Genomic DNA, 24,170 nt, shown 5'->3' on the forward strand with positions numbered 1-24,170 from the left:
ATAACCCTATGTAATAGGATCCGATCCGATCCCTCTTCTGGTGTATCTGAAGACAGCGACAGTGTACTCACACATATATATAAAAAAAAATTTAAAGTGATCATTGTAGCTGGCTCGGGTAAGAAAGATATTTTCAGGCCAGCCAAGGACACGCTAGATAGGTGGCAGTCTGGGGATGAGCCTAGGACCTTGCCCTTCCACCAGGGGTCGCCGGCCTTTGCCAAGCCGCGGTGTAGGGAGCGGCCTCCGGCCGGGGAGGGCGCTGTGCCGGCGGCACCGGGGGCGGGCTGGGGGCGGAGCGCCGGGCGGCAGCGGCTCTGGCTCGGGCTCGGGCTCGGGCTGGGGCTGGGGCTTGGGCTCCAGCTCGGGCCCTGCACCTGTGACTCGGCGGCGCTGCTCCTCCGCTGCCCCATGGCCCCGTCCCGGCTGCAGCTCGGCCTCCGCGCCGCCTACTCGGGCTTCAGCTCGGTGGCCGGCTTCTCCATCTTCTTCGTCTGGACGGTGGTCTACCGACAACCGGGGACTGCGGCGATGGGGGGTCTCGCAGGTATCCCGGCCGGGGGGAACGCGGGGCGATCGGGGCGGGCTGCGCGCAGCGTCTGGGGTGGCGCTGCCCCGGGGGCTGGAGCGTTGTTTACTCCAGAGAGATCAGAGACAGCACAGGCCTGGGTTCCTGGGCAGTGCCCGGGCCTCTGGGACCTGGTGCCTTCTGAACCTGGCGGGACCTAGGGTGCCCACAGCCTGCCCCAGTGGTTTGCACAGCCCTGCGGCTCCGGGGCTGTCGCGTCTCCGCACCCTGTGAATCTGTCCTCCACCCCGTAGCCACTAGAGCGTCCTCTGCGCGCCCATGCCCTGGCCACCCTCCCTCCCGCGACACACACTGTTTGTGAGGGATTACCGCATCTCTTATAATAAGTGGGGTTCGTGGGGAAACCCATCAGCCAGCTCCCATTCAGCCCCAGAGGCCCTCGGCCGAGACCAGGACTGTGCTGTGGACCCCGTGTTACTGGACATTCCCTTTACGCCCGTATCCATCTGCTTTGGTCAGAACCCGAGGGAATCTGCTAATCCCTGAGGGACGAGGAGGTGGCGAAGGCCCAGCAGTGCTCTCTATCTAATGTGTAATTTTGGTCACGCCGTTTAATCTCTCCGTGTGAAGACCAAATATATTATTTGGACTTATTAGCATAATTTAATACTTTTTTTGCTGTGCTAAACAATCTACTCCCTTTATTTCATCTAATCTTCTGAAGTAACATTATTGTGCCCATTTTATAGTTAGAAAAATCGATCGAGGCTTAGGATAAATAAATAATTTGTCCAGGGTTGCAACAGGCACATGATAAGTCCTCAAGATGGCTCAGCCTCGAAAGCCTGGCCGGCCCGATTTCCATCCCTAGAACTCAGGATTCAGGTTAGCATACTAATGGCATTGAAAGTCCTACTGAGAAAACTAACCCAACAATATGACAACCACATAAAGTAATATGTATGGCCAAAGTGTGTGTAAGGAAAACATGGTAAGATACAACGACTTAAGTTCCATGACTAAAATCCTTGGCCAAAGATCTATAAATGGAATAACTCGAAATAATTAATTCATGCCGGGCCGCCGTGGTGCACACCTTTAATCCCAGCACTCGGGAGGCAGAGGCGGACAGATCTCTGAGTTCAAGGGCGGCCTAGTTTACAGAGTGGGCTCCGGGACAGCCAAGGCTACACAGAGAAATCCTGTCTCAAAAAAACAAAATAACAACAAAACAAATTTACTCATTGCCTCTGAATGCACTGAGTCCATCCTGAGGTGAAACAGGAGCCAGAGGTGGGGTTTCTGCCTTATCAGAGGGCATGCACGGCTTCTAAACCTAAGGCGTGCCAAGCAAGGGACTGGGGTCACCATGAAGGTTGGGTTTGATGCTCCGGCTGGGAGGTCTCAGGCCTGTGTGGGTGGACCACCTGTGGACTCCCGACCCTCCTGGGACAGCCAGCACCACCAGCCTGTTTGTGCACAGAATCTTTCCCCTGTACTGACCTCCTCCACACTTCCTATTGGCCCTGCTGCTTCTGGGTTTGGAAGGCACTGCCTTGGCCCAAGGCTGGATGCTGAGGCTTGAGATAAGCTCTCTGGTTGCAGGAGGGAGGAAAGGCTTTACTGGCTTCAGCTGACTGTGTTCAGAGTCAGGCCGATGGGAGGAGCCGTGGGAGGAGCCGTGGGAGGCATGGCAGGGCCTGCTGGGAGACGGAGATGCCACTGACTGAGATGCCACTGACTCCCTTCTGGGCGTGCAGTGCTGGGTGCTACTGTCCACTCTCTCAAGCTATGTGTCTGGCTGCTTATTGCCAGGAGGGGGTGATACACGAGGGAGGCTGAGGCAGGTGGATCTCTGAGTTCCAGGACAAACCCTGTCTCATAACAACAAAGAGCGGAGGAAGGGTTCCAGCCCCCACTCCCGGCAGCCACGGGGCCTCCCTCTGACCCATTCTCCTCCGCGTGTTCATTCCTTGATGCCCTTGCCTGACCGGAGGCAGGCCGGCCGTGAAGTTGCCTTCAGAGACAGGCAGGTGGACACAATTAGCTGGGGCAGGGACACACATCTCCCAGGTTGTCTGGATATTGGCAACCCGAGGTGTTTGTGAGGAGCCAGAACTGCTTGGTGGAAGTGGCTGGTGGGCACTCTTTCCTGACCCAGCATGGGTTGCGACAGGGGGTCCACGGGCAGTCACCCTCCTTCCTCTTTTGGGGTGGAATGTCAGCAGGTTTTCTGACTTGCAAGCACTCCACTTCTGACTCAGCATTTTGCAGCCCAGAAATTGCTGAGTCACAGGGACCATCCTAGTGGGTTTTGCCCGTGTTGGTCAACTGTGGCTGTTGGGCATGCTGGCTTCTGGAACAGGGTATGTATGAGCATTTGAGGGTGGGGACCCACTCTTATCCTGGCAGGAATCTGGGGAGGAAGTGACTTTGCAAAAAGGCAGTGGCCTAAAAAAGTGTGGGTTTGTTGGAGAGGCCTCATCGGACCCCTCCCTCCCCACACTCCACCATGGCTCTGGAATGGGAGCCCTAGGTAATATTCCTGCTCTGTGTCTAGAAAACCATGACAAGTACTTGTCCCCCACATCCAAACATCTCCGTATTCTTCACAATTGAGCTTTGATGGAGAGGCACTCTGGGTCTCCTTTGTCCTCAGGGCAGAGCAACAGGCCTGGGGTGTATCCTCAGAGTCGTATACCCAATGCCTGAACTTACTCAATAGGCTCCCTTGGGCTCCTCCTAGCTTCTCAGCCTTAGAAGATGGAAGTGCTTTCCCTACCTACGCCTATGAACCCAGAGCCTAGGCAGGTCTAGCCTTGGAGAAGGTAGAGGGGAGCCAGCATGAGATCTAGCTTGCTCCTGCAGTCAGTTGGGGCCAGGGTCTTGTCCATACTGCTCCAAGTTGTATAGACCAGGCATCCTGGAGCCCTTGAGTATCCCAGGAAAGGGAGCAGAGAAAGAGGGTATAGCTGCTTCCCACACAGTATAGAAGGGAACCAGTGAGGGATACTTCCTTGGCGACCACTTGTGGAGCTCCCCAGGGACGGCCAGGGTGGGATGAGGCCTCCAGCTGGAACATGTTGCCCTGGAGGAGGCCTGAGTACAGGGCTGGAGGTGGGATCAGGGCCATCTGAGCCACCCTCTTCCTTCTCTTCCTGCTCTCAGTCCTTCTGGGCATACGTGGAGGTGAGGGTTTGGGGGCCCCCTGGGTCGTGCTGGTGGTCTGAGATGACTTCCTAGTGGTGGTCTTTACACTTCCTTGTTTGGTGTTTTCTGTCCCTGAAACTGCTTAGCCACAGAGGAGCTGCTCTGACCTCCTTTTCCCTCCTAAGCTGGATTCCAGAATCTCTTAAGTGGGAAAGGATCCTAGAACTCAGTTATTGCACCTCCTGTGTGAGGAGAGAGGAGAAGTCTCTGGAAGGAACTGTCCCCCCCCCCCCCCACCCCCGAAATGAAATGCTCAATGACAAAAACCCACGTGCTCAGGGGTAGAGCTCACGAGAAAAGCGAGCCCTGGGTGCAGAGCCCTGGGTTCAATCTTCAGCATCCCTTAAGGAGAGAAACCAACCAACTCCCTGCAGGCGAAAACTTGAGGAGGGACAGGGAGACTTCTGTGGAGGTTGCTGGAGTAAAATCCAGATCATGCAGGGTAAAGCAGGGATTAGGGTTCTGGCTTCCTCTGGCCTCCTGTGGCTTCCTACCAAGACAGATGGAGACATGTTTGTTTTCCTCCACCCAGAGCTCTGGGGTAGTGGGAACCCATCCCAAGGAGGAAGGTTGAGGGGCAGTTCGGGCTGAACTGAAAGGATGGTGATGGGGGGGAGGGGGGGGAGTTGTGCTGGACTAGCAGGTAGGGAGAGCAGCAAAGGTGGGTGGGTGGGTGGGCTCATGCCCACGCAGGAAGGAGCCCAGGATTCCCAGCTTATCCAGGCTGGCAGGGTCTCAGGGTTTGTTCTTTTTCACAATTGGCAGCACCAAGGACAAAACGGTGCCTTGGTCCTAAGTTTCCTGGTTTCTATTATCCCTGTTTTGGTTTTGCCCCATTGTGACAATTCAGCTGGTCACTTGCCACCCTCACTCCGTGCCTCCTAGCCTAAAAGAGGTCTAAAACATCTTAGGCGCATCAGGAGCAGAAACGATTTCACAAATGTCTGTGCCCATTTCCCAGCCTAAGAAATAAGATGCTTGGTGGCAGTCAGAGGGTCCCTTTGCTTCCCTCTGTCCTTTCCTTCACAGCCAGATGGATGTCTGTCCCTCTGTTTGAGAGGTCACAGCACTTGTGTTACGCCTCTGATGATCTGAAAAGGCTCCCCGCTTCTGTATGCAGGAGCCTGAGGGGCCTGCCTGCAACCCATGGCTGTAGTGAGAGCTTACAGCTGGCCGGCTCTCTTCCCTCCTCCTTCCTTTGCTTGGCCCCACAGCCCTGCTCCACGGCCTTGCCAATGGGATTGGCATTTGCTTTATTCTTTGAACTGCACCAGCAGGCACTGCCTGGCACGGAGGGTTGCACTGTATTCTGTTGTTATGGACTGAGAGCAGCTGGCATCCTAGGAGAAGTGCCCACCGGGCCCAGAGGGCATGCCCAGAAGGGTCTGGGATCTTAGGCTGCCCTTTGCCATACACTGGAAGAATGGTAGGCGGCCTCGCCCAAAGGCTACTTCAGTGGTGGGTAGCCCTGGGGGACCTCATGACATGGCTTCCTTTTTTTTTTTTTTTTTTTTTTTTTTTTTTTTTAAGTCTGGTGCAGTTGAGAAGAGTCCTGGTGCACAAGAGCTCAGCTGCAGGCTCCAGGGCCCAGAGGGTGTGGTCCCTGGGGAGCAGACAGAGGAGGAGTGTGGGAGAAGGCCTTCAGATGGGCGTCAGGAAATCTTTATGTAAAGTTCTCAGAGTGAAACTCCAAACGGGGTGCTGTCTATGGACATGTGCGTGTTAGGAACTAAAACTGACACTCTTAGGCACTTAGGAGAAATACTTAACATTGTTTGGTTTTGTTTGGTTGGTTAGTTTTGGTTTTTGGAGGTAGGGCCTCAAATTCAGAGATCTACCCTCCTTTGCCTCCCGAGTGCTGGGATTAAAGGTGTGTGAGCCACTGCCACCTGGCTAACATAGTATTTTCAAGATGGGTGCGGTGGTGCACACCTTTAATCCCAGCACCAGAGGCAGAGGCAGAGGCAGAGGCAGAGGCAGAGGCAGAGGCAGAGGCAGAGGCAGAGGCAGAGGCAGAGGCAGAGGCAGAGGCAGAGGCAGAGGCAGAGGCAGAGGCAGAGGCAGAGGCAGAGGCAGAGGCAGGTACATTTACAATTTTGAGGCCAGCCTGGTCTATAGAGCGAGTTCCAGGACAGCCAGGGCTACACAGAGAAATCCTGTCTGGGAAAACAAAACAAAGGAAGAAAGACCATTTCTCCCAAAGAAGAAGGGGTGGGGGTGGGGGTGGGGGAGGAAGAGAAAGAACGAGAAGGAGGTAGCGAAAGTAGAAATGACAGAGAACGGCATGGTTTTGTTTTCCATGTCTTTAATGCCCGGTGTTCTGGAAGGCAGCTGTAGTCTCACGCCCCCATGTTCAAGTGGTTAATGTCACATCTCACAGATAACACGTCACAGTCATGAGGGCCAATTCTGGTGTCATCATGCGGGTAGATCTGGCCCAGTGGACCTCAAGGGCCCTAGGTGGGTAACACTGGGCTAGATGCCAGGTGACATGGCAGGCAGGTGCCCAGGTCTTGCTGACTGAGTCTGTCCCTGCAGGTGTCCTGGCCCTGTGGGTCTTGGTGACCCACGTGATGTACATGCAGGATTACTGGAGGACCTGGCTCAGAGGGCTGCGGGGCTTCTTCTTCGTGGGTGCTCTCTTCTCCACAGTCTCCGTTTCTGCCTTCTGCACCTTCCTGGCGTTGGCCATCACCCAGCACCAGAGTGAGGACCGTCCGGGAAAGGAGGAAGGGAGGGGGAATAGGGGTAGCTAGCAACTTGGTAGTCCCTGACTCTTCTAGGGACTGGAAGAATTGCTTGACCTCTCCCCCCACCGGGGTGGGTTCCTTATTGTTAAAATGGGAAGAATGAGAGCCCCCACCTTAGGGGTAGGAGGGTTTGAGTCTGGTATGAAGTGGTGGGGGGACCCCCAACACTCAGTTGCTGGGGTCTTTTCATCTCTGCCTAGCTTCAGGAGGGCAGCACCCCCTGGTGGTGGTGGTAAGAAATATCAGAGGTTGTCCCCTGTGGGATGAAGGTCCGGAAGGGGCCAGTGAGTGTGCCACAGAAGCACAGTGGGCGGTGCAGACCTGCTGGCCAACTCTGACTTCCTTTGATGACCCCAGCTCTGTGAGCAAACATGCAGTGTTACTCTAAACCTGCACCACATGCCCGCCATTCGATAGCATTGATTCAGAGGTCAGGAGGCTGGGAGGATGTGGAGTGGGAAGAAGGGGGTCCTGGCTGTGGTGCTGTGAGCGGATCTCTCAGGTTACCGTCTGGCTCTTTCCCCTGCAGGTCTCAAAGACCCCAACAGCTACTACCTCTCCTGTGTCTGGAGCTTCATTTCCCTCAAGTGGGCCTTCCTCCTCAGCCTCTACGCCCACCGCTACCGGGCTGACTTTGCAGACATCAGCATCCTTAGTGATTTCTGACCCAGGGAATGAGGTCACTGCAGCCTGGGGGAGGGCCTCGGGGTCTGGACTCTGCTTCTGAGTCATCAACGGAGCTCACCCCAGCCCCTGGGGACTCCAGAACCGTGGTGGAGTTTACGGGCCAGTTCAGTTTCCCAAAAATCTGTCTGGACCCCTTTTGGGGACGACCTGGAGCTGATAAAGGGGCACTGCCAATCTGCCCGTTAGCCCAGCTAGAGGGCAGCTTAGACCTTTCCAAATGGATTTATTTTCTTAGCACTCTGAGGATCTTTGCAAGTAGGGCCGTGACAATGAATTCAATGGGTAGGATTGAAACTGTGGCTAGTGGCAGGGGCTGGGACAGGCTTCCTTGCTACCCCAGACTTCACTGAAGCTGTGTGTGTGGGAGGCATCAAAGGTCTGGTCAAGTGAGGAATCTCTAGTACAGATGTCCATCCCAGGTCTCCCACCCTATTGTCCTCAAAGGTCGGGTAGCTAAATTCATTGATCCTTAGGGAAGTGACAACTGGCTCTTTCTCTGAGCAGCGTAGTTGGACAGAATCCAGCGTCTGTCCCTCCTACCTTCCCATCCAGAGTTTGTTTCCCACGAGGGTGCTAGCACCAGTCAACCATTCCCGTGTGTCCCACGTGCACACATGACCACATACACCAGAGCAGGACTCCTCAGATGAGGCTAGACTTGAGGACCACAGGAAACATCCCTGCACCTAGAAGGGCTTTGGGATCGGGAACAACCTGGTGGGGGCAAGTGGGACCTCCCCATCTGTACTGAGGGTCTAGCCTTGCACATCACCTGCCCCTCACTGCACAAGACCACCCTGACCCTGAGGACCTTCTCCCTGCACCAGACCCCACCTTTGACCTTTCACCTTCTCTCTCTCCTGAAGGAACTTTTCTGAGTAGACACGGGGCCCAAGGCCTTACCCAAGTGGAGAGGGAAGGCAGGGGCTGCTACATGTATCCTTCTCTGGTAGGTTACCATTTTGCACGTCTGCTTTTCCACATGGGCACTGCCCCCAGCTCTCTGCCTTACCCGTGTCATGAGCACTTCAGCGGAAATACAGCGGCCATTTTAACCAGCCTCAGGGTGTTTCTTTGTGGGTGGGTGGGGTCTTGAGAGGGGACAGGACTGGGCAAGACAGGGACTCTAGCTATCTGATCATCTCACTAACTTTGGGGCTACTGGGCAGCCCCTCCCCCATCTCTGGTCCCTCTTGGTTATCCCTGCACCCTAAGCCAAGGTAGATGGGAAAGGGAATCTTGGGGTTCCAAGGTACATGGTGACCAGGATGTGCAGATTCAGAACCAGAAAGGCAGGAGCTAGCACCTCCCTCTCACGCTGGGCTAGCATATGCTCAAAACATGGCACTTCAGAGCAGGGAGGAACAAGGAACCAAGTCTATTTCTAGAGCCTTATACTGGTAGAACCCCCTACTGATACAGGAGGCAAAGACTTTACTGACCTCCGGGCTAGGACTTAAGCCCAGGTGTGTCTGCTTCATGACCTTTTTGGGGTGTCATGGCAAACTGAACCTGAGATCTTGTTCCCGAATCCCACAGGCCCAATGTATAAGGCTCAGGCCGGGGCCATCTCCTTTTTCTCCTGGGTTGGTGAGCACAGATTTGGAGTGGTTTCTTCCCGAATGCAGCAGCCATAGAAGGATAAGGGGCTAGAGCATCTGAGTTCGGCCCAGACTTGTCGCTTTTCCCCAGCCCACTGAAGGATGCTGGGTGCACACCCACCCCACTGACGATGTCCCACCAACACCCAGGAGGTGTTCTCCCAAGGACTTTAAAGCAAATAAAACATATGTTGTTCAGAATTTTTTTTCATTTTTTTTCTTTTTTACAAAAACATGCATACATACACAAGGTACGGTGGGGCTGGGGGAAGACACACACAACACACATACACACTCTTGCACACACTCATACACACACATACACACAAATACTCTTTCTTGGTCCCAGGCCTAGACCTCAAAAGCCTCAAAGACTTCTGGGGTGGCCTCCCCTCCCCCATGTCTGTCTATTCTCCCACCTTGTTCCCCTCAGCCAAGCTAGTCCTATGTGGGGCAGAAGTCAGAGCTGAGGGGTGGGGGGACCCCAGAAACAGAAGGCTCATACTGGGGCAGTGACCAGGCATCCCTGGGATTGTGTTGTGCTTTTGAAGGGAGATGAAGGTTTGGCACCATTGGATTAGGAGACACAGGACTCAGAGAGCACCTGTCTGCTGCACCAGGGCACTGAGATGGTCCACATAGGGTGGCCTTTGGTGGGACAGTGACTGGTGGGAGACTTGCAGGTGACTACTCACAGGGAGAGAGCAGATCAGAACGGCTCTCAGAGCCCAGTGCTACCAGAAAGGCATCTGAGGAAGCAGGCGAGAGGAAACTCCTGTACTCAGGAATAGGGGACCTTTGGCTCCCCACACTCCTCCAGCCCTTCAGAACCTGGGAAAGGCCACCCCAGTGAGGCCAAGTTAAGAATAGTGGTTATGGATGGGCCCACTTGAGCCAGTCCCCCTCTGTGCAGTCCTGAGGGATGGAGGCCGCAGCCAGGGGCCTGGATACCAGAAGGCCTAATCTGTTCTGGAAGAGCCCAGCTGGGCCCTAGTGCCCAGCCTGCCTCCTCTCAGAGTCCTCCCTGGTCCCCAACCTAGACCCCGTAGGTCTTCTCAAGTTCCTTGGGAATAGCTGTCAGGGTAGGCTGTGCTCTGGACCTGACTACCTGCCCAGAGGACCTCTGAAGACCCAGGACCAGGGCTGACAACAGATGAGGAGAGCCACGTCTGAAGGGCGATCTGTTCCGAAACCCTAGAGATTCATGGGCTCTTCCTCTTCCATCAGCTGCTCCGAGGGCCTGGGAGTGGGACAAGGGCAGGATGTAGGAGGGCCACAGGTCTGTGGGCGGGCCTTGGTGGGGTTCCCCTCATAGTTCTGCTTTAAAGGCCTGAGAGATTAGCTACATGAGGGTCTGAGGTCCTCAAGATGGGAGGATCTGAGATGAGAAGGCTTTGGGCCTAGGGCTGGGGACCTGGTGTTACCTGTCTTCAGTCAGGATGCCCACGGAAAGGGATGCCAGTGCGGTCACAGCTTCCACTTCTGCATCGGCTCCTGGCACTCTGGATAGCCAGGAGTCTGGAGAGGAGGCCAAGCGCTGCATGCAGCCCCAGTACTTCCCTAGGACAAAAAGCTGGGTCAGTTGGGGAAGACAAGCTGAGTTATATCCTAGACCAATACCAAGGCTGGGGACTCAGGCCCAAAGCCCAAGAATAGTGCCTACATCATCAGCTTAGGGGTCAGTCCCCCCTCCTGCCCTCACCTCTCAGCAAAACACCCTCTCCCAACTCACCCCTACCCTACAGCCCTGGACAACAGAGCAGATTCAATGTGGCTACAAGGCCATCTCCACAGATAAGGAAGACCCTTTCCCATCCTCCTTGGCTAAAATTTCACTCTAGAGGGCTGGAAAGATAGATGAGTTAAGAGCACTGGTTACTCTTCCAGAGGACCTGGGTTTGACTCTCAGCATCTACTTGGTAACTCACAATTACATCAAACTTTGGTTCAAGAGATCTGACGCCCTCTTCTGGCAGATAAGGGTATGGCACACACATGGTACATGGACATACTTGCAGAAAAAAATACCCATATGCATAAAAAGTAAATAAGGTATGGTGACACACATGTTTAATCCCAGCACTCAGGAGGCTGAGGAAGTTGGATAACTGAGTTCAAGGCCATGGTGTACAAAGTGAGTTCCAGGACAGTCAGGACTACAGAGAAACCCTGTCTCCAAAAATCCCAAAAATGACTAATAAAAGGCCACTCCACAGGTGTGTGGATCCCAAAAGCACCAGGAGGGTCACTTGTGCCTACATCTTGGCTTAGCTTCCTAGAGCATAGGGTCCCCTCATGTGGCTTCCACATTGCCTAGCCTATCTCTAGGAGCCAGGCATGCTAATAAATGCCTGCAATTTCCAGCAGGCAGAAGCTGACGTAGGAGGATCACAAGTTGGAAGGCAGCCTAGGGACCCGGTATCAAACAAAACCAAATAACTAAAGAGCTGGGGCTGTAGCCCAGCAGCAGAGTGAAGCCTGTTGAGACCCTGGTTCAATACCAAAGTGGGGAGGGGTAATAGGTAAGAAAATCAGGAGGGGCAAGCATCCCCACAGCTGCTCTGCACAGCCACCTCTGGTCCACGGGACACTCATCATCCTGCTACTTTGACACAATGGTAGACATGGACCAGCTCAGTGCAGAACCGGCTCACAGGAGGTTCCATGGTCAGCTCTATCTGTGGCTTTCTGTCTGGTTCCCCAGCCAAGCCCTGAATATGAGGAATCTACTTTGCCATTGTACCCCAGCAGAGACTCTGGGCCTTCACAGAAAGTGTTTTAGCACAGAACAGTGTTTAGCTTGAACCTAGTTGAAGCCCAATCTTCAACGTTTTCCAAACGTGGGCTCTTTGAAGTGGTTATATTCTGAGACCCAGGTAGGCCCGTCACACAGCTTTCCAGTCCCTGTGACCAGCACTGAAGAGGTTAAGCCTTTTTGGCAAACAAAGCGTGAATGTTGCTGTGGGCCCCCTGACCCAAGACTATAGCCAGAGATGGAAGGCCAGTCCTTGCCACAGGAAGCCACTGTTTTGTCCATGGTGGGTCCAGCAGGAGGGCTAAGTTACCCAATCATGGAGGGATGCCCACCATTACTCCTGAGGTGGTGGTACCTGGGGATCCTGTTCAAGACTCTCAGTGTGCATCTGACCAGGCTAGCACTAGAATCTCTGAGACCCTTGTCCCCAGGATGGTGGGCCCTTGATGCTCTCCCAAGTTTGGACCCAGCAAGTCCCCCAGGGAAAAACTCACTGTGCACCCTGACCACAGCTTCCAGAGAGCGGATGGCATTGAGGTTGGGTTTCTGTTTCCAGCTTTCTTCTGAAAGGGGATCCACCTACAGAAACATTCCATCAGGCACCCCAGACATAGCTTGCACAAGCAGGCATGAGCTGTTGGTTCACTCTGTGACATTAGAAGACACTGGCCCTAGACCTGACCTGGGGAGAGATGGGGGGGGGGGGTGTCCCACTGTGCCACCTACCAAACACAACAAAAAGGACAGGCTCATCCCTACCCCTTCCCATGTTGTCTACCATGTTTGTCCCACAACTGTGAGAGCCAGGCTCACCTGCACCGTAGAACTATAGCTAAGCTAGCTGGGGGCCGGGAGCTTACCTTGTTGCCCAGAAGAGCGGCCACACAGGCCTCCGAAGCATCACAGATGGCTGTGAGGTCATGACCACCCTCTAAGGCCAACACCACTGCACCTCCTGCCAAGTTCATCAGCTGCTGTGTCATGTACCCAAAACCTACACGGTTGAGGTGAGAGACAGCAGGGGGCTGGAGGAGAGGCAGACCCTCTTCTTGCCTCTGCCATCTTCCTGCTTGCATCTTCCTTTATAGGCAGGGTCTTAAAGACTAGATCCCCATGCAAAACCCATTCATATGCTTCATTCTAAGCTTTGAGAAGCTAAGGGTCTTATATGCAAGGTCCCACAGCTAGTAGATGGCAGGGCTGAGACTTGGATCCCAGCATCACGACCAGGCCATGTCTCTCTAACTGGGCCACAACTACTTCTTTGTCCCCAGGCCCTGGGGCATAGTGGACTCCGAAGCTCAGTCTGGAAACCTGGCCTCTACACCTGGACTTCCATCTGGTAGACCTAATTCTCCAGGGGTCTGACCTATGAAATCTGGACCGATCTTGAGAAGCATCTGTGCTAGCCCGCAGGCCTACTCCGGACCTTACACGTAGCCCTGGACCGTGGCCACTGCCTCCTGCCCCTTTCGTTTTGGCAGTGCATTCCTGTCCCCCCCACCACCAACTGAGTTCTGGCCCCCACAACTCCCCCACAGCTGAGGCCCCCCTTACATTTGGCAGAAACATGGTAGCCACCCAGCGGGGCTGGGTGACCCTCCACAGCATCAAACCCAGCGGACACCAGGACCAGGTCTGGAGCAAACTCTCGGGCAATGGGCATCACCACTATCCTGAAGTTGCAAGGAGAGGTATCATCAACCTGGCCCAACACATGGTGCAGGCCAGCCCATGCTAGCCCCTCCTGCCAACTTCATTGAGGCCATGAGCCCGTAGGACACCAAGAAGCACAGTGATCTAACGGGACTAGTGGTGCCCCAGCCTTGGACTCAGCCATATAATTTAACTAGCAGGTGGCAGAATGGAGGCAGAGATCTCAAGGACAGGACAAAGGAGTGTGGGTTGCAAGCATGGTGTGTGCTTCACACAGCCAGCTACACGGGGCTGGCTCTGGTCACTAAGCAGCAGGGACTGAAAACACCCAGCACTTTGGCTGAAATTGAGCACACTCTATGTAGAGATGACCTAGGCAACTTGCTGCCTGAGAGCAAACAAGAGTGACTAGACCCTCTGGTCCCCGGCTGCCAAACTCCATTCTTCTTCCTCCCACTGCCTGCCCCTGACCCAATGCTGGTGTCCACTTAGGCATTTAAGCCCAGCACAGACGGCAGGAAGTCCCACTCAGGGCTCCTGCAGAGTTAATGTTCATGGAGAGAGATTTAGAGATCGAATTCTAGGGTTCCATTTTCCTATGTGGGGACCTGGGCTGAAGGAGACAAGGACTCCTTATGAGAGCCCAAAGCTCTTTCCAGGGTGGTGTCCTAAAGTAAACCCATCCCTCCGTGCAGACAGCATTTAAGGACGCCAAGTTTCTACTCTCACCAGAGATCTAGCTCCTCCAGGCAGCCCTCTTTGACTAAATGTGGCAGTTTTGATCTTCGCAAACATCCTCAAGATGTATGGCTCTGACTTTCTCATTCTTGTCCCTCCAAATACACACTTTTTTTTTTTTTTTTTTTGAGACAGGGTTTCTCTGTGTAGCCCTGGCTGTCCTGGAACTCACTCTGTAGACCAGGCTAGCCTCGAACTCAGAAATCCGCCTGCCTCTGCCTCCCAAGTGCTGGGATTAAAGGCGTGCGCCACCACTGCCTGGCCATTTTGTTTTGTTCTGTTTTTCAAGACAGGATTTCTATGTGTCACCCTAGGTATCTGGAAACCCACTTTATAAACTAGCTGGCCAAAAACTCGAAGATCTACCTGCCTCTGCCTTCTTTGGGTTGAAGGCATGCACCACCATGTTTGGCTGTGTCCCACTTTTTTTTTTTTTTTTTTAATTGGAGCTTGCCTGCGATATCTAGTGACCAAATGGTAACGGCTGACAACCCAACTGATCACTTCCAGCCTAGGGCTGTGGGAAAGGGAGGAGGGGTAGTCTTGCTGGACTGGCTTCCTTTAGACCCCAGAGGACTTACCTGAAAGCAGCCAGGTACTCAGGATCCCCCATGGGTGGATCCAAGCCCCCAGCCCAAGCCACATTGACGTTGAAACCCTCGCCACTGCCAGTTCCCACCTGCAAAACAGGATTCAAGGCAGACGTGAGGAGGTGAGCCCCAAGACCATCCAACTTCTTCACCTCCAGATAGGGAAGCTGAGGCTCAGAAAGGGTAAGCCACTTGCTCAGGATCACACATGACAGGGACAGAGGGACAGGGGAAAGTCAATGGACTTTAAGACGCCGACCCAGCATGCACTTACCTCATCCACAGCCCCACTGCCTGGGAAGAAGTTGCCGTCGTCATGGCGATGAAGGGAAATGTAGAGTACACTGGGGTCCTGGTAGAAAGTCTGCTGTGTGCCGTTGCCATGGTGAACATCCTGTAAGTACAGCGGGCAGTGGATAAGAGAAAGTCCAGAAGCAGCGAGATGAAGCTAACAACACACTGGGAGGATTTCAATGTCAGCAACCATGCTGAGTACTTCGACTCCAGGCTGGTGGGGTCAGGAAACGACAGTTTCTAGGATCACATGACTTGAGTTGCCCCAAGTAATCTACTGTCTGGCAGTGATTCCCCATCTCCACATAGAAAGGTTCTTCCTGTCTTGTGACAGGGTCTTACTATGTAGGCTTGACTGGCCTAGGACTCACCACATAGACCATAGTGGTCTGGGCTTCCCATGTAAACCAGAGTGGCCTAGGATTCACTATCTAGACCAGAGTAGCCTGGGACTCACCATGTAGACCAGGCTGGCCTTAAGCTCACAGAGACCCACCTGCCTCTGTCTCCTAAGTACTGGGATTAAAGGTTTGTGCCACCACACCTAGTAAAGACACTCTCTCTACATAGGTGTGTGTGTGTGCGTGTGCGTGTGTGACTATCTGTGGACATATTCTCCTCACTGTCTTACAGAGTGATGAGGCAGTGTACCTGGTCAGTGATCAAGCTTAAGGGGACCCAGACCCAGTCCTCTAGGAAGTACTGAGTGCCATCTGCACTCGACTCACAAGACCACATATAGGTTCAGATGTGGAAAACTCCCCGAGTGTTCTCAGTATCTACTTAGAAATGTCCCTTTCACATCTGTCCTGTAGATGAGACCCAGCTTGGAAGTTAGAGGCCTACACTCCAGAGCTCCAATCTGGTCTCCTGTCTCATGAGGCAAGTGACTAGACATGGTAGTAATGTCAGTAGGTGCTTTCCTCATCTGTGAAATGGGCTATAGTCAGGACTATAAACGGGCTACTGTCGGTGTCTGGATGGGACTGATGAGCACTGGTCTTAGATATTACCGTATGGCTAGTATGTGGAGGGGAAATGGCTTGTTCTGCCAAACAGAAGCCAACAGAAGACAGTAAATGAACTCCCATCCCCCACAGAAGCGCACACTACGCACGCCCACCGGCAGCCTCCCACACACTAGCATTTTTTGGGCCTCCTGGCAGTTCTATGACGTGGGTGCTGCGTTCACCCAGATTTGAATAAGGCAGAGGCCAATGCTACACCCAGACTTGCAGCCACATCTTCAGCGGCAGGCTCAGGGTTCTGCAGGCCCGGCTCTGATGACACCAGCAACCAGGACCTACCCAGTCCACAATGAGGATCTTGCTGGCTTTGCCGTGTTGCTGTAGCTGTCGGCAGGCGATGGCCACGGAGTTGAAGAAGCAAAAGCCCCTGGAGGGAGGAGAGAGGGTCCTGCCAGCCCATCCTCGTACTTCCCCACCTACGGGAGGGCTTCGGAGGCCTGCTCCCACCTCACGCCACATAGGTCCACCTCCTTAATGCCTTACATGGCTGTAGAATGATCTGCATGGTGTCCTGGGGGTCGCACCACAGCAAAGCCATTCTGAAAGGGGAGAGGCATTTATCAGTTCAGTAGCTGTCTCTCAGTCTACATTTGCCTGAGCCCGCTTCTTATCCCGGCCACTTTCTCCAAGGATTAATACGGCAGTGTGTCCCATTGAGATGTCCAGACCTCTCCCTCCATGCTGCTACCATGGCTTATAGGCTGCTATTAAACACAGTACCCTTCCCTGGTAAGTCCTGGCTGTAATCACATGACACCTATTGACTACTAAATAAAACCATGTGCCCGCCCCTGTGCTGAGTACTTCATAGACACTGCATCTGCTTTTCACAGCATCCCTAGAGCACAAATCACCATCACCACCACCACCACCACCACCATCATCATCATCATCATCATCATCCCCAACTGATAGATGAGAAAGCAAAGCTTGGTGAAGTAAACAACCCAGGTCACGTAGCTGCACACGGTAGAGCTGGGATTTTTCAAATCAAGACAACTGCCAAGCTCTGCTAAGTGCTTTTGATACCGAGGGTATAGTGCCTGCTTTGGGCCGTGAGCTCCCAGACAATGGGATTGTGTGCTTCAGGTCAATCATCATGAGACAACTATCCTAGAACAATGAGCACAACCCCCAACTTAATAGGCAGGATCCCATCCCTGAACGGCCTGTAGTATTCAATATGGCCACCATGTGCCTACAGCCACAAAACAGGTCTTAAATGATCTCGGATGGCCAGGACTGTCCAATACCCTAATGCCCAGTCGCTTGATTATGTAAGCGACATGAACTTGGGGGTCAAGCCTCACCCTGGTTCCAGCCCCGATTTCCTTTTAAAACCTTGTGGCAGTATCCACAAGGAATGAGGTCTAAAGCCTGGGAGGTGGACTGACTTCCACCACCTCAGCACCAAGTCTTTAGCTTACCAGCCTTTAATCTGAAGCTCCTACCTTTAACTCTCCGGAAGCTACTTTGAAGGCAAGGTCGGTGACGCTGCCTGCAGCCCAGCGGGCTGCATTGGAGGAATGCAGCTCGTTCCAGATGGTGTCAGTATCTACCTGTGGGGGCCAGGGTCAGGACTGCATCATCCTGTGCTTTTCATAGGAGCCAGGGCCCAGTGAGGAGGTACCCACCCCATGGCCAGGACCCCAGGGGCAGGGAGCTGGGCAGACAGAGCTGCCTCCCCAGTGCCCCACCGCCCAAAGGCAAGGCCTCCTGTGTCCCCCAGTCCCAGGAGGACTTAAGCCCCAGCACCAGCTCGTGTGTGGCCAGCACTCTGCCTCCCCAGTCAGGGGAGGGGGCATGGCGTTACCTGAGCGGGATTGGGGTTTGGGCCGGGAGGGGTTTTAAGCCCCAGCTGATTCTGCTCAGGCCCTGCGGGACGGTCGGAGCTGGAGGGGCCGTCTGCACCACTGTCTTCCACTCAGGGCCCCTAGCCCAGGCTGGGAGGCCCCCCAAACCCAGTCCCTGGGCCTCAAGGCTAGGGAGGGGCCGGGGGGCATGGTGGGGAGATGGGAAGGGCGAGGCGGACCGAGAGAGGCGAGGAAGGCAGAGAGAGTCGCAAGAGGCTGGAGAGAGAGAGAGAGAAAGGACAGAAAGGGAGAGGAGGGAGGAGAAAACAGTTGGAAAAACCAGAAAGTGGCAAGAAATGGGGCGTTGTGAACAGGGCACTGGCTGGCTCCCCAACAGCCCCCTTGACAGCTCCCACTTGCCCTCCTGGACTCAGCCTCCACCTCCTTGTCACACGCCTTGCCTGGCACCATGACGGGGGGCCAAGTTAGAGGCAGCCGGGAGACCTCCAGCAGCTGAGGAGCAGTCAAGCAAAGCCGGAGGGCTGGAAAGCTATGTCCTGGACAGTCCTAAACCTCAGTACATGGGAGGTACCCCACAGCCCTACACGAGGTCTGGAGGTCAAGTAGGCCACACCTCAAATTCCTGAGAGAGGCCCATTCCTGGGCAGGCAGAGCTGCCAACTCCCGGGAGCCAGTGTGAAATGGCCAATGCGTGACCACTGAGATCTAACAAAAGGGGGGTCTCCAGCGCCAGTGTGACCCTACCTTGAGCCTCACTGAATACTACCAAATACTTTCTAACTGTGAGGCACTGGGCTCTGCACTCACGGGTCATTCATGGGACTAGGGTACACCTATCACAAGGAGCTTCCGGCTAGAAGAGCCTAATGGGGAAGGCCCTGCCTTACCCAGTCTGGCAGAACCACAAGTCACAGGTGGCAGAGGGGTGGAAGTGGGCCAAGAGAACCGAACGAAGGCTGAAAGCCCTTGGTAATGCCCACTTGAGAGCTCTAGACATACTTACCCCAACCCCGCCACAGGGCAGCATCACAAACGTCCGCTGTGCCAAGAGTCCTGTGGGGGAAAGGCCCGGGTAGATATGGAGGTGGCGAGGGACAGCGGGGGCGGGGAGGACTACGGATGGACAGATGGCGGGAGGTGGGAAGGGGGGGTGGATACGACACTAGAGCAGCAAACTGGCATAGGAATATCCAGGAAGCTGGAGGGGTTCAGCTGGGGGAAGAGCACAGAAGTGGGTGAAGATGGCAAGCTTGGGGTGAGACGGGGCCAGATGTCCTCTGTCTCCCTCCCTACCTGTAAGCTTCCCGTTATCCAGTTTGAGGCGGCTGAGTGGGTTGGTGCCGTAGAGGAGCACATGCCTTTCAGAGTGGACTGACTGCAGCTCCTCTAGGGAAGCCTTTCGGCCTCGGAGACACTGAGGAAGGGCCCACAGAGCTCCTAAGCCTTGCTCACCCATGCCTCTGGCAACCCCCACCCCCAGACTACCCTCTCTCCCATCGCTGGTCCTAAGGCCTCACACCCCTTCTTTTGCATAGCCCCGCATCCTCACCTCACACTGGCTGCGGAGACCCCGTTCCTGCAGCCGGGACCAGATGCTCTGGATGCGGCCAGCATGCTCGGGATGCTTGCTGTTGTCTCCACAGGAACATTGGTGTTTCAGCATTACCGAGTCATAGACCAGCCCTGCAAGAAGCAAATGCCAGGGCTGGAACGCCAGGGAGACCTCCGCGTGTCTACTGATGGAGACCAGCCCACAGCCAGGGAGCCAGGCATGCGTACGTCCCTTGCTGCCCTTTCCACGCATGCGCATGTCTGCATTCCCTTTCCAGCCCCTCTGTGAAGTGATAGGTTTCCCTATGCACAGGCCTAAATGCTTCTGATAACCTGAAATCCACACCAGGGCAGTGCCCGCGGCACTGCTGTGTTAGGTCTTCTGGGTACTCTTACTCCTCACAAGACCCAACGCACCTCCTATGCCTTTGAGAGTTGAGTTCATGCCCTAAACCCACAGAGACTTAAAACAGGACATCTCTGTCGCGGTTTGGCTTAATGCCGCTTGAGTTCTAATGTTAATTTGTGTCCTCCAAAACTGTTTGCCCCAAAGAAGAGTCCACATGTAAGACACTGAGGGAACCTGCCCCCGCCTTAATCCTGATTGGTAAATAAAGATGTCAGCAGCCGATAGCTGGGGAGAAGAGACATAGGTGGGTTGAGTTTTCATGGGCTTGGAGCAGACATCACTAGACAAGAAAGAGAACGGAGCCACCACGGAAGAAGACCGTGTAGGAGGGAGATGGAGAGCCGCCATGGGCTAAGGGCCAGGAGAACGAGTCCCAGAGGGCTACCCAACTGGGTTACGAGCAGCCAAGATGGAACATAGAAATTAAGTAGTAACTCGGAGTTATCCGTAGAAAGTGGATTCTAGCTCTTAATCCCTTACCCTCTTACCCTCTTATTCTCTTGCCTCTAGCTTCTCTGTCCCCTCCCCATTTTCTTCCTCTCTACGTGGTCATGGCTGGCCTCTACTTCTCTTCTTCCTCTTTCTTCTTCCTCTCTTCTTCCATGTTCTTCCCCCCACCTTTGCCCTATCTCCTGAATAAACCTCCCCCCTTGGGGAAAAAAAAAAAGAAAATGGATTCTAACAACATGGAGGGTAGGCAGTTGCCCAGCTGTTGTGCTGACTAAGACATATTAAAATATGGAGGCTGTATGGTTGCCTTTCATCTGGGAACATAAATGGTCAAAGGCGGGAAGAACTCGCTCCCCACTCCCACACTGGGATCTTTAAATATTCAGTACTACACATCTCCCTCTGGGTCTCACAAAGCCAGGGGCTCCCAAAACAGAGAGGAAAAGCAATGCCAGGGAAACCTAAAGACTGGAAAGGGAATCCCAGTCACTGGCTGTGTGGTCACTCTCCCAACTGCACGTGGAAAACAGCCAGAAAACTATTTTACCTTGTAAATGAAATGCAAGTAGCACGAGGGCTATTTGCATAGCATCAGCATTGTATTAGGTATTAAAAGCAAAACAGACACGATTTAAATACTACCTATGCAGAAAGTTTTACAGGAAGAACATGAGCATCTGTGGTTTTGGTAGGTTTACAAGATGGTCCCAGAATCAACCCTTTGGGGGTACTCAGGAACTGTATTTCAGTCTGCCCCAAGGGAAGTCTCCAGAACGTGTATGACCTTATACATATACATTGCTGCTGGAAGGGTCCGTGTCTACGTATCTCATCTCAAGACTTTCAATGATCACACCGTTTGACCCAGGAATGCTACTCATTTAAGAGTGACCCTGGAGAGGTGATCTCAGACTTAAAGACCAAGTGTGGTGGTGCACACCTTGGATCCCAGCACTTGAGAGGCAGAGGCTGGTAGATCACAGGCCTGTGAGTTTCAGGCTAGCCAGGACTTCGTAATGAGAGTCTATCTCAAAAACAAATGAAGAAAATTAAAACTAAAGCCTGGTGTGTCACACCTTGGATCCCAGCACTCCGGAGGCAGAGGCCGGCAGAACTCTTGAGTTTGAAGCCAAGCCTGGTCTACAGAGGGAGTTCCAGGACAGTCAGGACTACCTAGAAAAGGCCTGTCTTGTTAAACCAAAACAAAAACCAAAAAACCCAACAACAACAAACAAAAACAAGAGGAAGAAATTAAAATTAAAACTAAAAATGTTTAAATGTTTAAAAAATGTTTAAACACCCAACTAATAAGAATTAAAGTTAACACTGAGCTGGCCATGGTGATTGATACCTGTAATCCTAGCACTTGGGAATCTAAGAGAAAACAGCTAAAAGTTCAAAGCTAGCCTAGGAGGACAGCCTGTCTTAAAAAGCTAAACTAAATAATAATAATAATAATAATAATAATAAAAAACATGAGGATCTCAGTTTTAAGGATTTTTTTTGTAATAACATGCTGGCTGATACACCATCGTACAGACCTGGTGGTGCAACCTAGAGACAGAACAGCTGCCCGGCATAGGCAGGATTCTAAGTCCAATTTCTAGCACTATTAAAAAAAAATTAAATCAGCCGGGCAGTGGTGGCACACGCCTTTAATCCCAGCACTTGGGAGGCAGAGGCAGGCAGATTTCTGAGTGAGTTCCAGACAGCCAGGGCTACACAGAAAAACCCTGTCTCGAAAAACAAAACAAAAAAATTAAATCAATTAAAAAAAAAAAATCAAGCAAGCAGGATGCAAAATACAGCTCCATGTTTGTGACCTTAGGCAGGTACGATGGCTAACTAAAACCCAGAATGAAATAGAGCAGAGTCTAGGGCAAGAAGACACTTGGTGGGTTTCTTATTCTTATATTTTTCTGTATTTTTGTTTGAAATACTTTTGAGCTCTTTTTACAAGCACAGCAGTAGTAAGCAATGTTCTTGGTTTTTTGTTTCTGAGTTTGCTTTTGTTTTAAAAGGGCTGGTCGAAGTTAGGAGACTCAAATTCCTGTCCTGGCCCCGACTGCCCACTTTGTCCTTTATCCAAAAGCTAGTCACTGGCAACTTAGGTTTCCTAAGTCCTGATGAATCTGCAGGCGTCAAGGGCACCATGGAGCTCAAACAAGATGAAGGGAGTGCTCTATGACCTCTGGAACTGTCCTAAAAGGCAGTTCACAGAGTGGACTCATGCCTGGGTCACCTCCCTCTGCCTCCCTCACAGTCCCTCTCTGGTCTTACCTGTGGCAGGTGTCTCTGAGCTGTTGAGGACTTGGGTCTGACAGGTGGGCTCTGGGCTCAGCAGGGAGACAGGTGCCGCTGGGGAAGACTGGGTTCTGGACAGGGGCCGGTGTCCAACCTGGGCCAGAGGTATCAGCACCGTGTCCCCGGGGCTTCCCTGAGAGAGCCGCCCAGCTAGATGCTGCTGCTCCCAGAGTGGAACCTGAGGGAAACATGGCCTCAGGGTTTAGAGTTTCTCAGACTTGGCCACCTGCTTTTACCCAAAGTGTAGGGACCCTCCAGATAGACTCTTTTTCTAGAGAATTTCCAGATGTGAGCTCTGGTCATTCAACTTTTTGACCTCCCTGAAGCCCCATACCCAGGCTGATGTTCCGATTTCACAAGAACTCCTTGGGCTCAGAGTCTACTGTCTGAGGTCACCACTCATAGGACTATGCTACTAACCACAAGCCAGCGACTGTCTGAGACGCTAAATGCATGCGGACAGACGGTCACCACCAAGGGCTGCTGCTGGCAGAATCCCGTTTCCCAATTCATCGAGTCCTAAGCCTCTGGCTTTGGAGATAGGGTCTTTGGGGGGGGGGGTGGGGGGATCAAGTCACACTGACATGATTAGGTAACTCTTCATGGAAAACGTTTGCTGTCCTCGTGAAAGGGACCTTTGAGCAGAGGCCTGTTACAGATGCTCCTTCCTTAGCCCCCAGAACACATCCCCTCCCGCACCCAACACACCTCGATTTCACTCTTTCAGCCTACAGAGCTTCAAGGTGACCAATATCTGCCTTTCAAGACATCTTGTGTGTCGTTCCTGCTGCAGTGGTCCTGGCAAATGAACACTGCCTTGATCCCCATGCTATTTATCTAAAGCCAGGGACAGCGGCTCTCCCACGTCTTACCCTAGCTACCTTTGGATACAAGAGAGCCAGTTGCAGAGAGAAGTGTGAAGATGGAGTACGTGTGGTTCTGTGAAAGCCCAAGAACCAGATACAGGATCTACTTGAGCAAGCAGACTGCTGAAATATTTGCATACACACCCACGCACGCGCATGCGCATGAGCACCCTGGCGTGGGTCTTAACTTCCTATCTCCTTCCTTTCCCCATCGTACTCCAAGCCCCAAGCCTTCTGACTGAACTTTCTTCAGGGTCCTTAGGCATAGCCATACCTGTTGGTGCTGCTGCAGAGAAACGGGGCCTCTGCCCTCAGGAGGCCCACGTCCTGACTCCCTGTGTTCCAGGCCATCATTCGCCATGGGTCCCACTCCCCCACCATCTGTCTCTAGGTCCTCAGCCGAGGGTATCTGCCGCAGTCGGGGCTTCTCACTGGGCTTGGCGGGCCTCTGGGGAGGGGAGATGGCTGGCTGAGAAGTAGGATAGAGAGGAGGGTGGGTGGCGGGTAGTGGGTTGGACAAGGCTACATTCATCGTGCAAGGTCTCCGGTAGCCACTTCCCTAGCCTTCCGGGGGGCCTTTCTTCCGCCTAAGTATCCTTCTTTCAGTCCCAGGGGCTCGCCCTTAGCACCGCCCCTACCCGGTTCCCCTCACCTTGATCAGCTGGACATGAGGTTTGAGCCAATCCTGGCGGGGCTGCAGGGAGCCCAGCAGAGGGGAGGCAGTGGCGCTGGGGGGCAGGGGTTCTGAGCGGGTCCGGTTAAGTGGCCGATGGAGGCCTGACCCAGAGAGCCGCTCGGTGGTCAGTAAGGGCTGGGCAAAGTGGAAGGGCAAGGGCCCGAGCCCGGGCACTGGAAAGAATGAGATGGATGTAAGGAAGGAACCCTGGTTGCCACGGAAGGAGACGGGGCATCGAGTGGAGGCAAGGCTTGGCAAGAAG

At 53.5% G+C, this 24,170-nt stretch overlaps 2 protein-coding genes across 12 annotated transcripts in view; one reads left to right on the plus strand and one right to left on the minus strand.

Moving 5' to 3' along the window:
• Window positions 1-277: 277 nt before the first annotated feature.
• On the plus strand, window positions 278-8,978 carry Slc48a1 (solute carrier family 48 member 1). The gene is made up of 3 exons (XM_034516201.2): window positions 278-547; window positions 6,278-6,445; window positions 7,019-8,978. The coding sequence occupies exons 1-3, from the start codon at window positions 412-414 to the stop codon at window positions 7,153-7,155; spliced, it is 441 nt and encodes a 146-aa protein (XP_034372092.1). The 5' UTR covers window positions 278-411; the 3' UTR covers window positions 7,156-8,978.
• The window catches only part of Hdac7 (histone deacetylase 7), a 38,440-nt gene continuing 23,236 nt past the window's right edge, over window positions 8,967-24,170 (minus strand). For 6 of the 11 annotated variants that reach the window (XM_076911982.1, XM_076911978.1, XM_076911974.1 and 3 more), the window contains 14 exons: window positions 23,885-24,081; window positions 23,507-23,701; window positions 22,343-22,544; window positions 19,202-19,335; window positions 18,946-19,066; window positions 18,656-18,705; window positions 17,290-17,397; window positions 16,322-16,377; window positions 16,118-16,205; window positions 14,791-14,910; window positions 14,508-14,605; window positions 13,090-13,208; window positions 12,393-12,526; window positions 10,344-12,111 (listed from right to left, as the gene is read on the minus strand). In XM_076911982.1, coding sequence (XP_076768097.1) covers window positions 11,839-12,111; window positions 12,393-12,526; window positions 13,090-13,208; window positions 14,508-14,605; window positions 14,791-14,910; window positions 16,118-16,205; window positions 16,322-16,377; window positions 17,290-17,397; window positions 18,656-18,705; window positions 18,946-19,066; window positions 19,202-19,335; window positions 22,343-22,544; window positions 23,507-23,701; window positions 23,885-24,081 — 1,895 coding nt within the window. In that variant the 3' untranslated portion in view covers window positions 10,344-11,838. The other 5 variants (XM_076911981.1, XM_076911977.1, XM_076911980.1 and 2 more) reach the window with 3 other exon arrangements.

The sequence above is a fragment of the Arvicanthis niloticus genome, chromosome 13 (assembly GCF_011762505.2).
Source record: "Arvicanthis niloticus isolate mArvNil1 chromosome 13, mArvNil1.pat.X, whole genome shotgun sequence".
Taxonomy (NCBI): Eukaryota; Metazoa; Chordata; class Mammalia; order Rodentia; family Muridae; genus Arvicanthis; species Arvicanthis niloticus.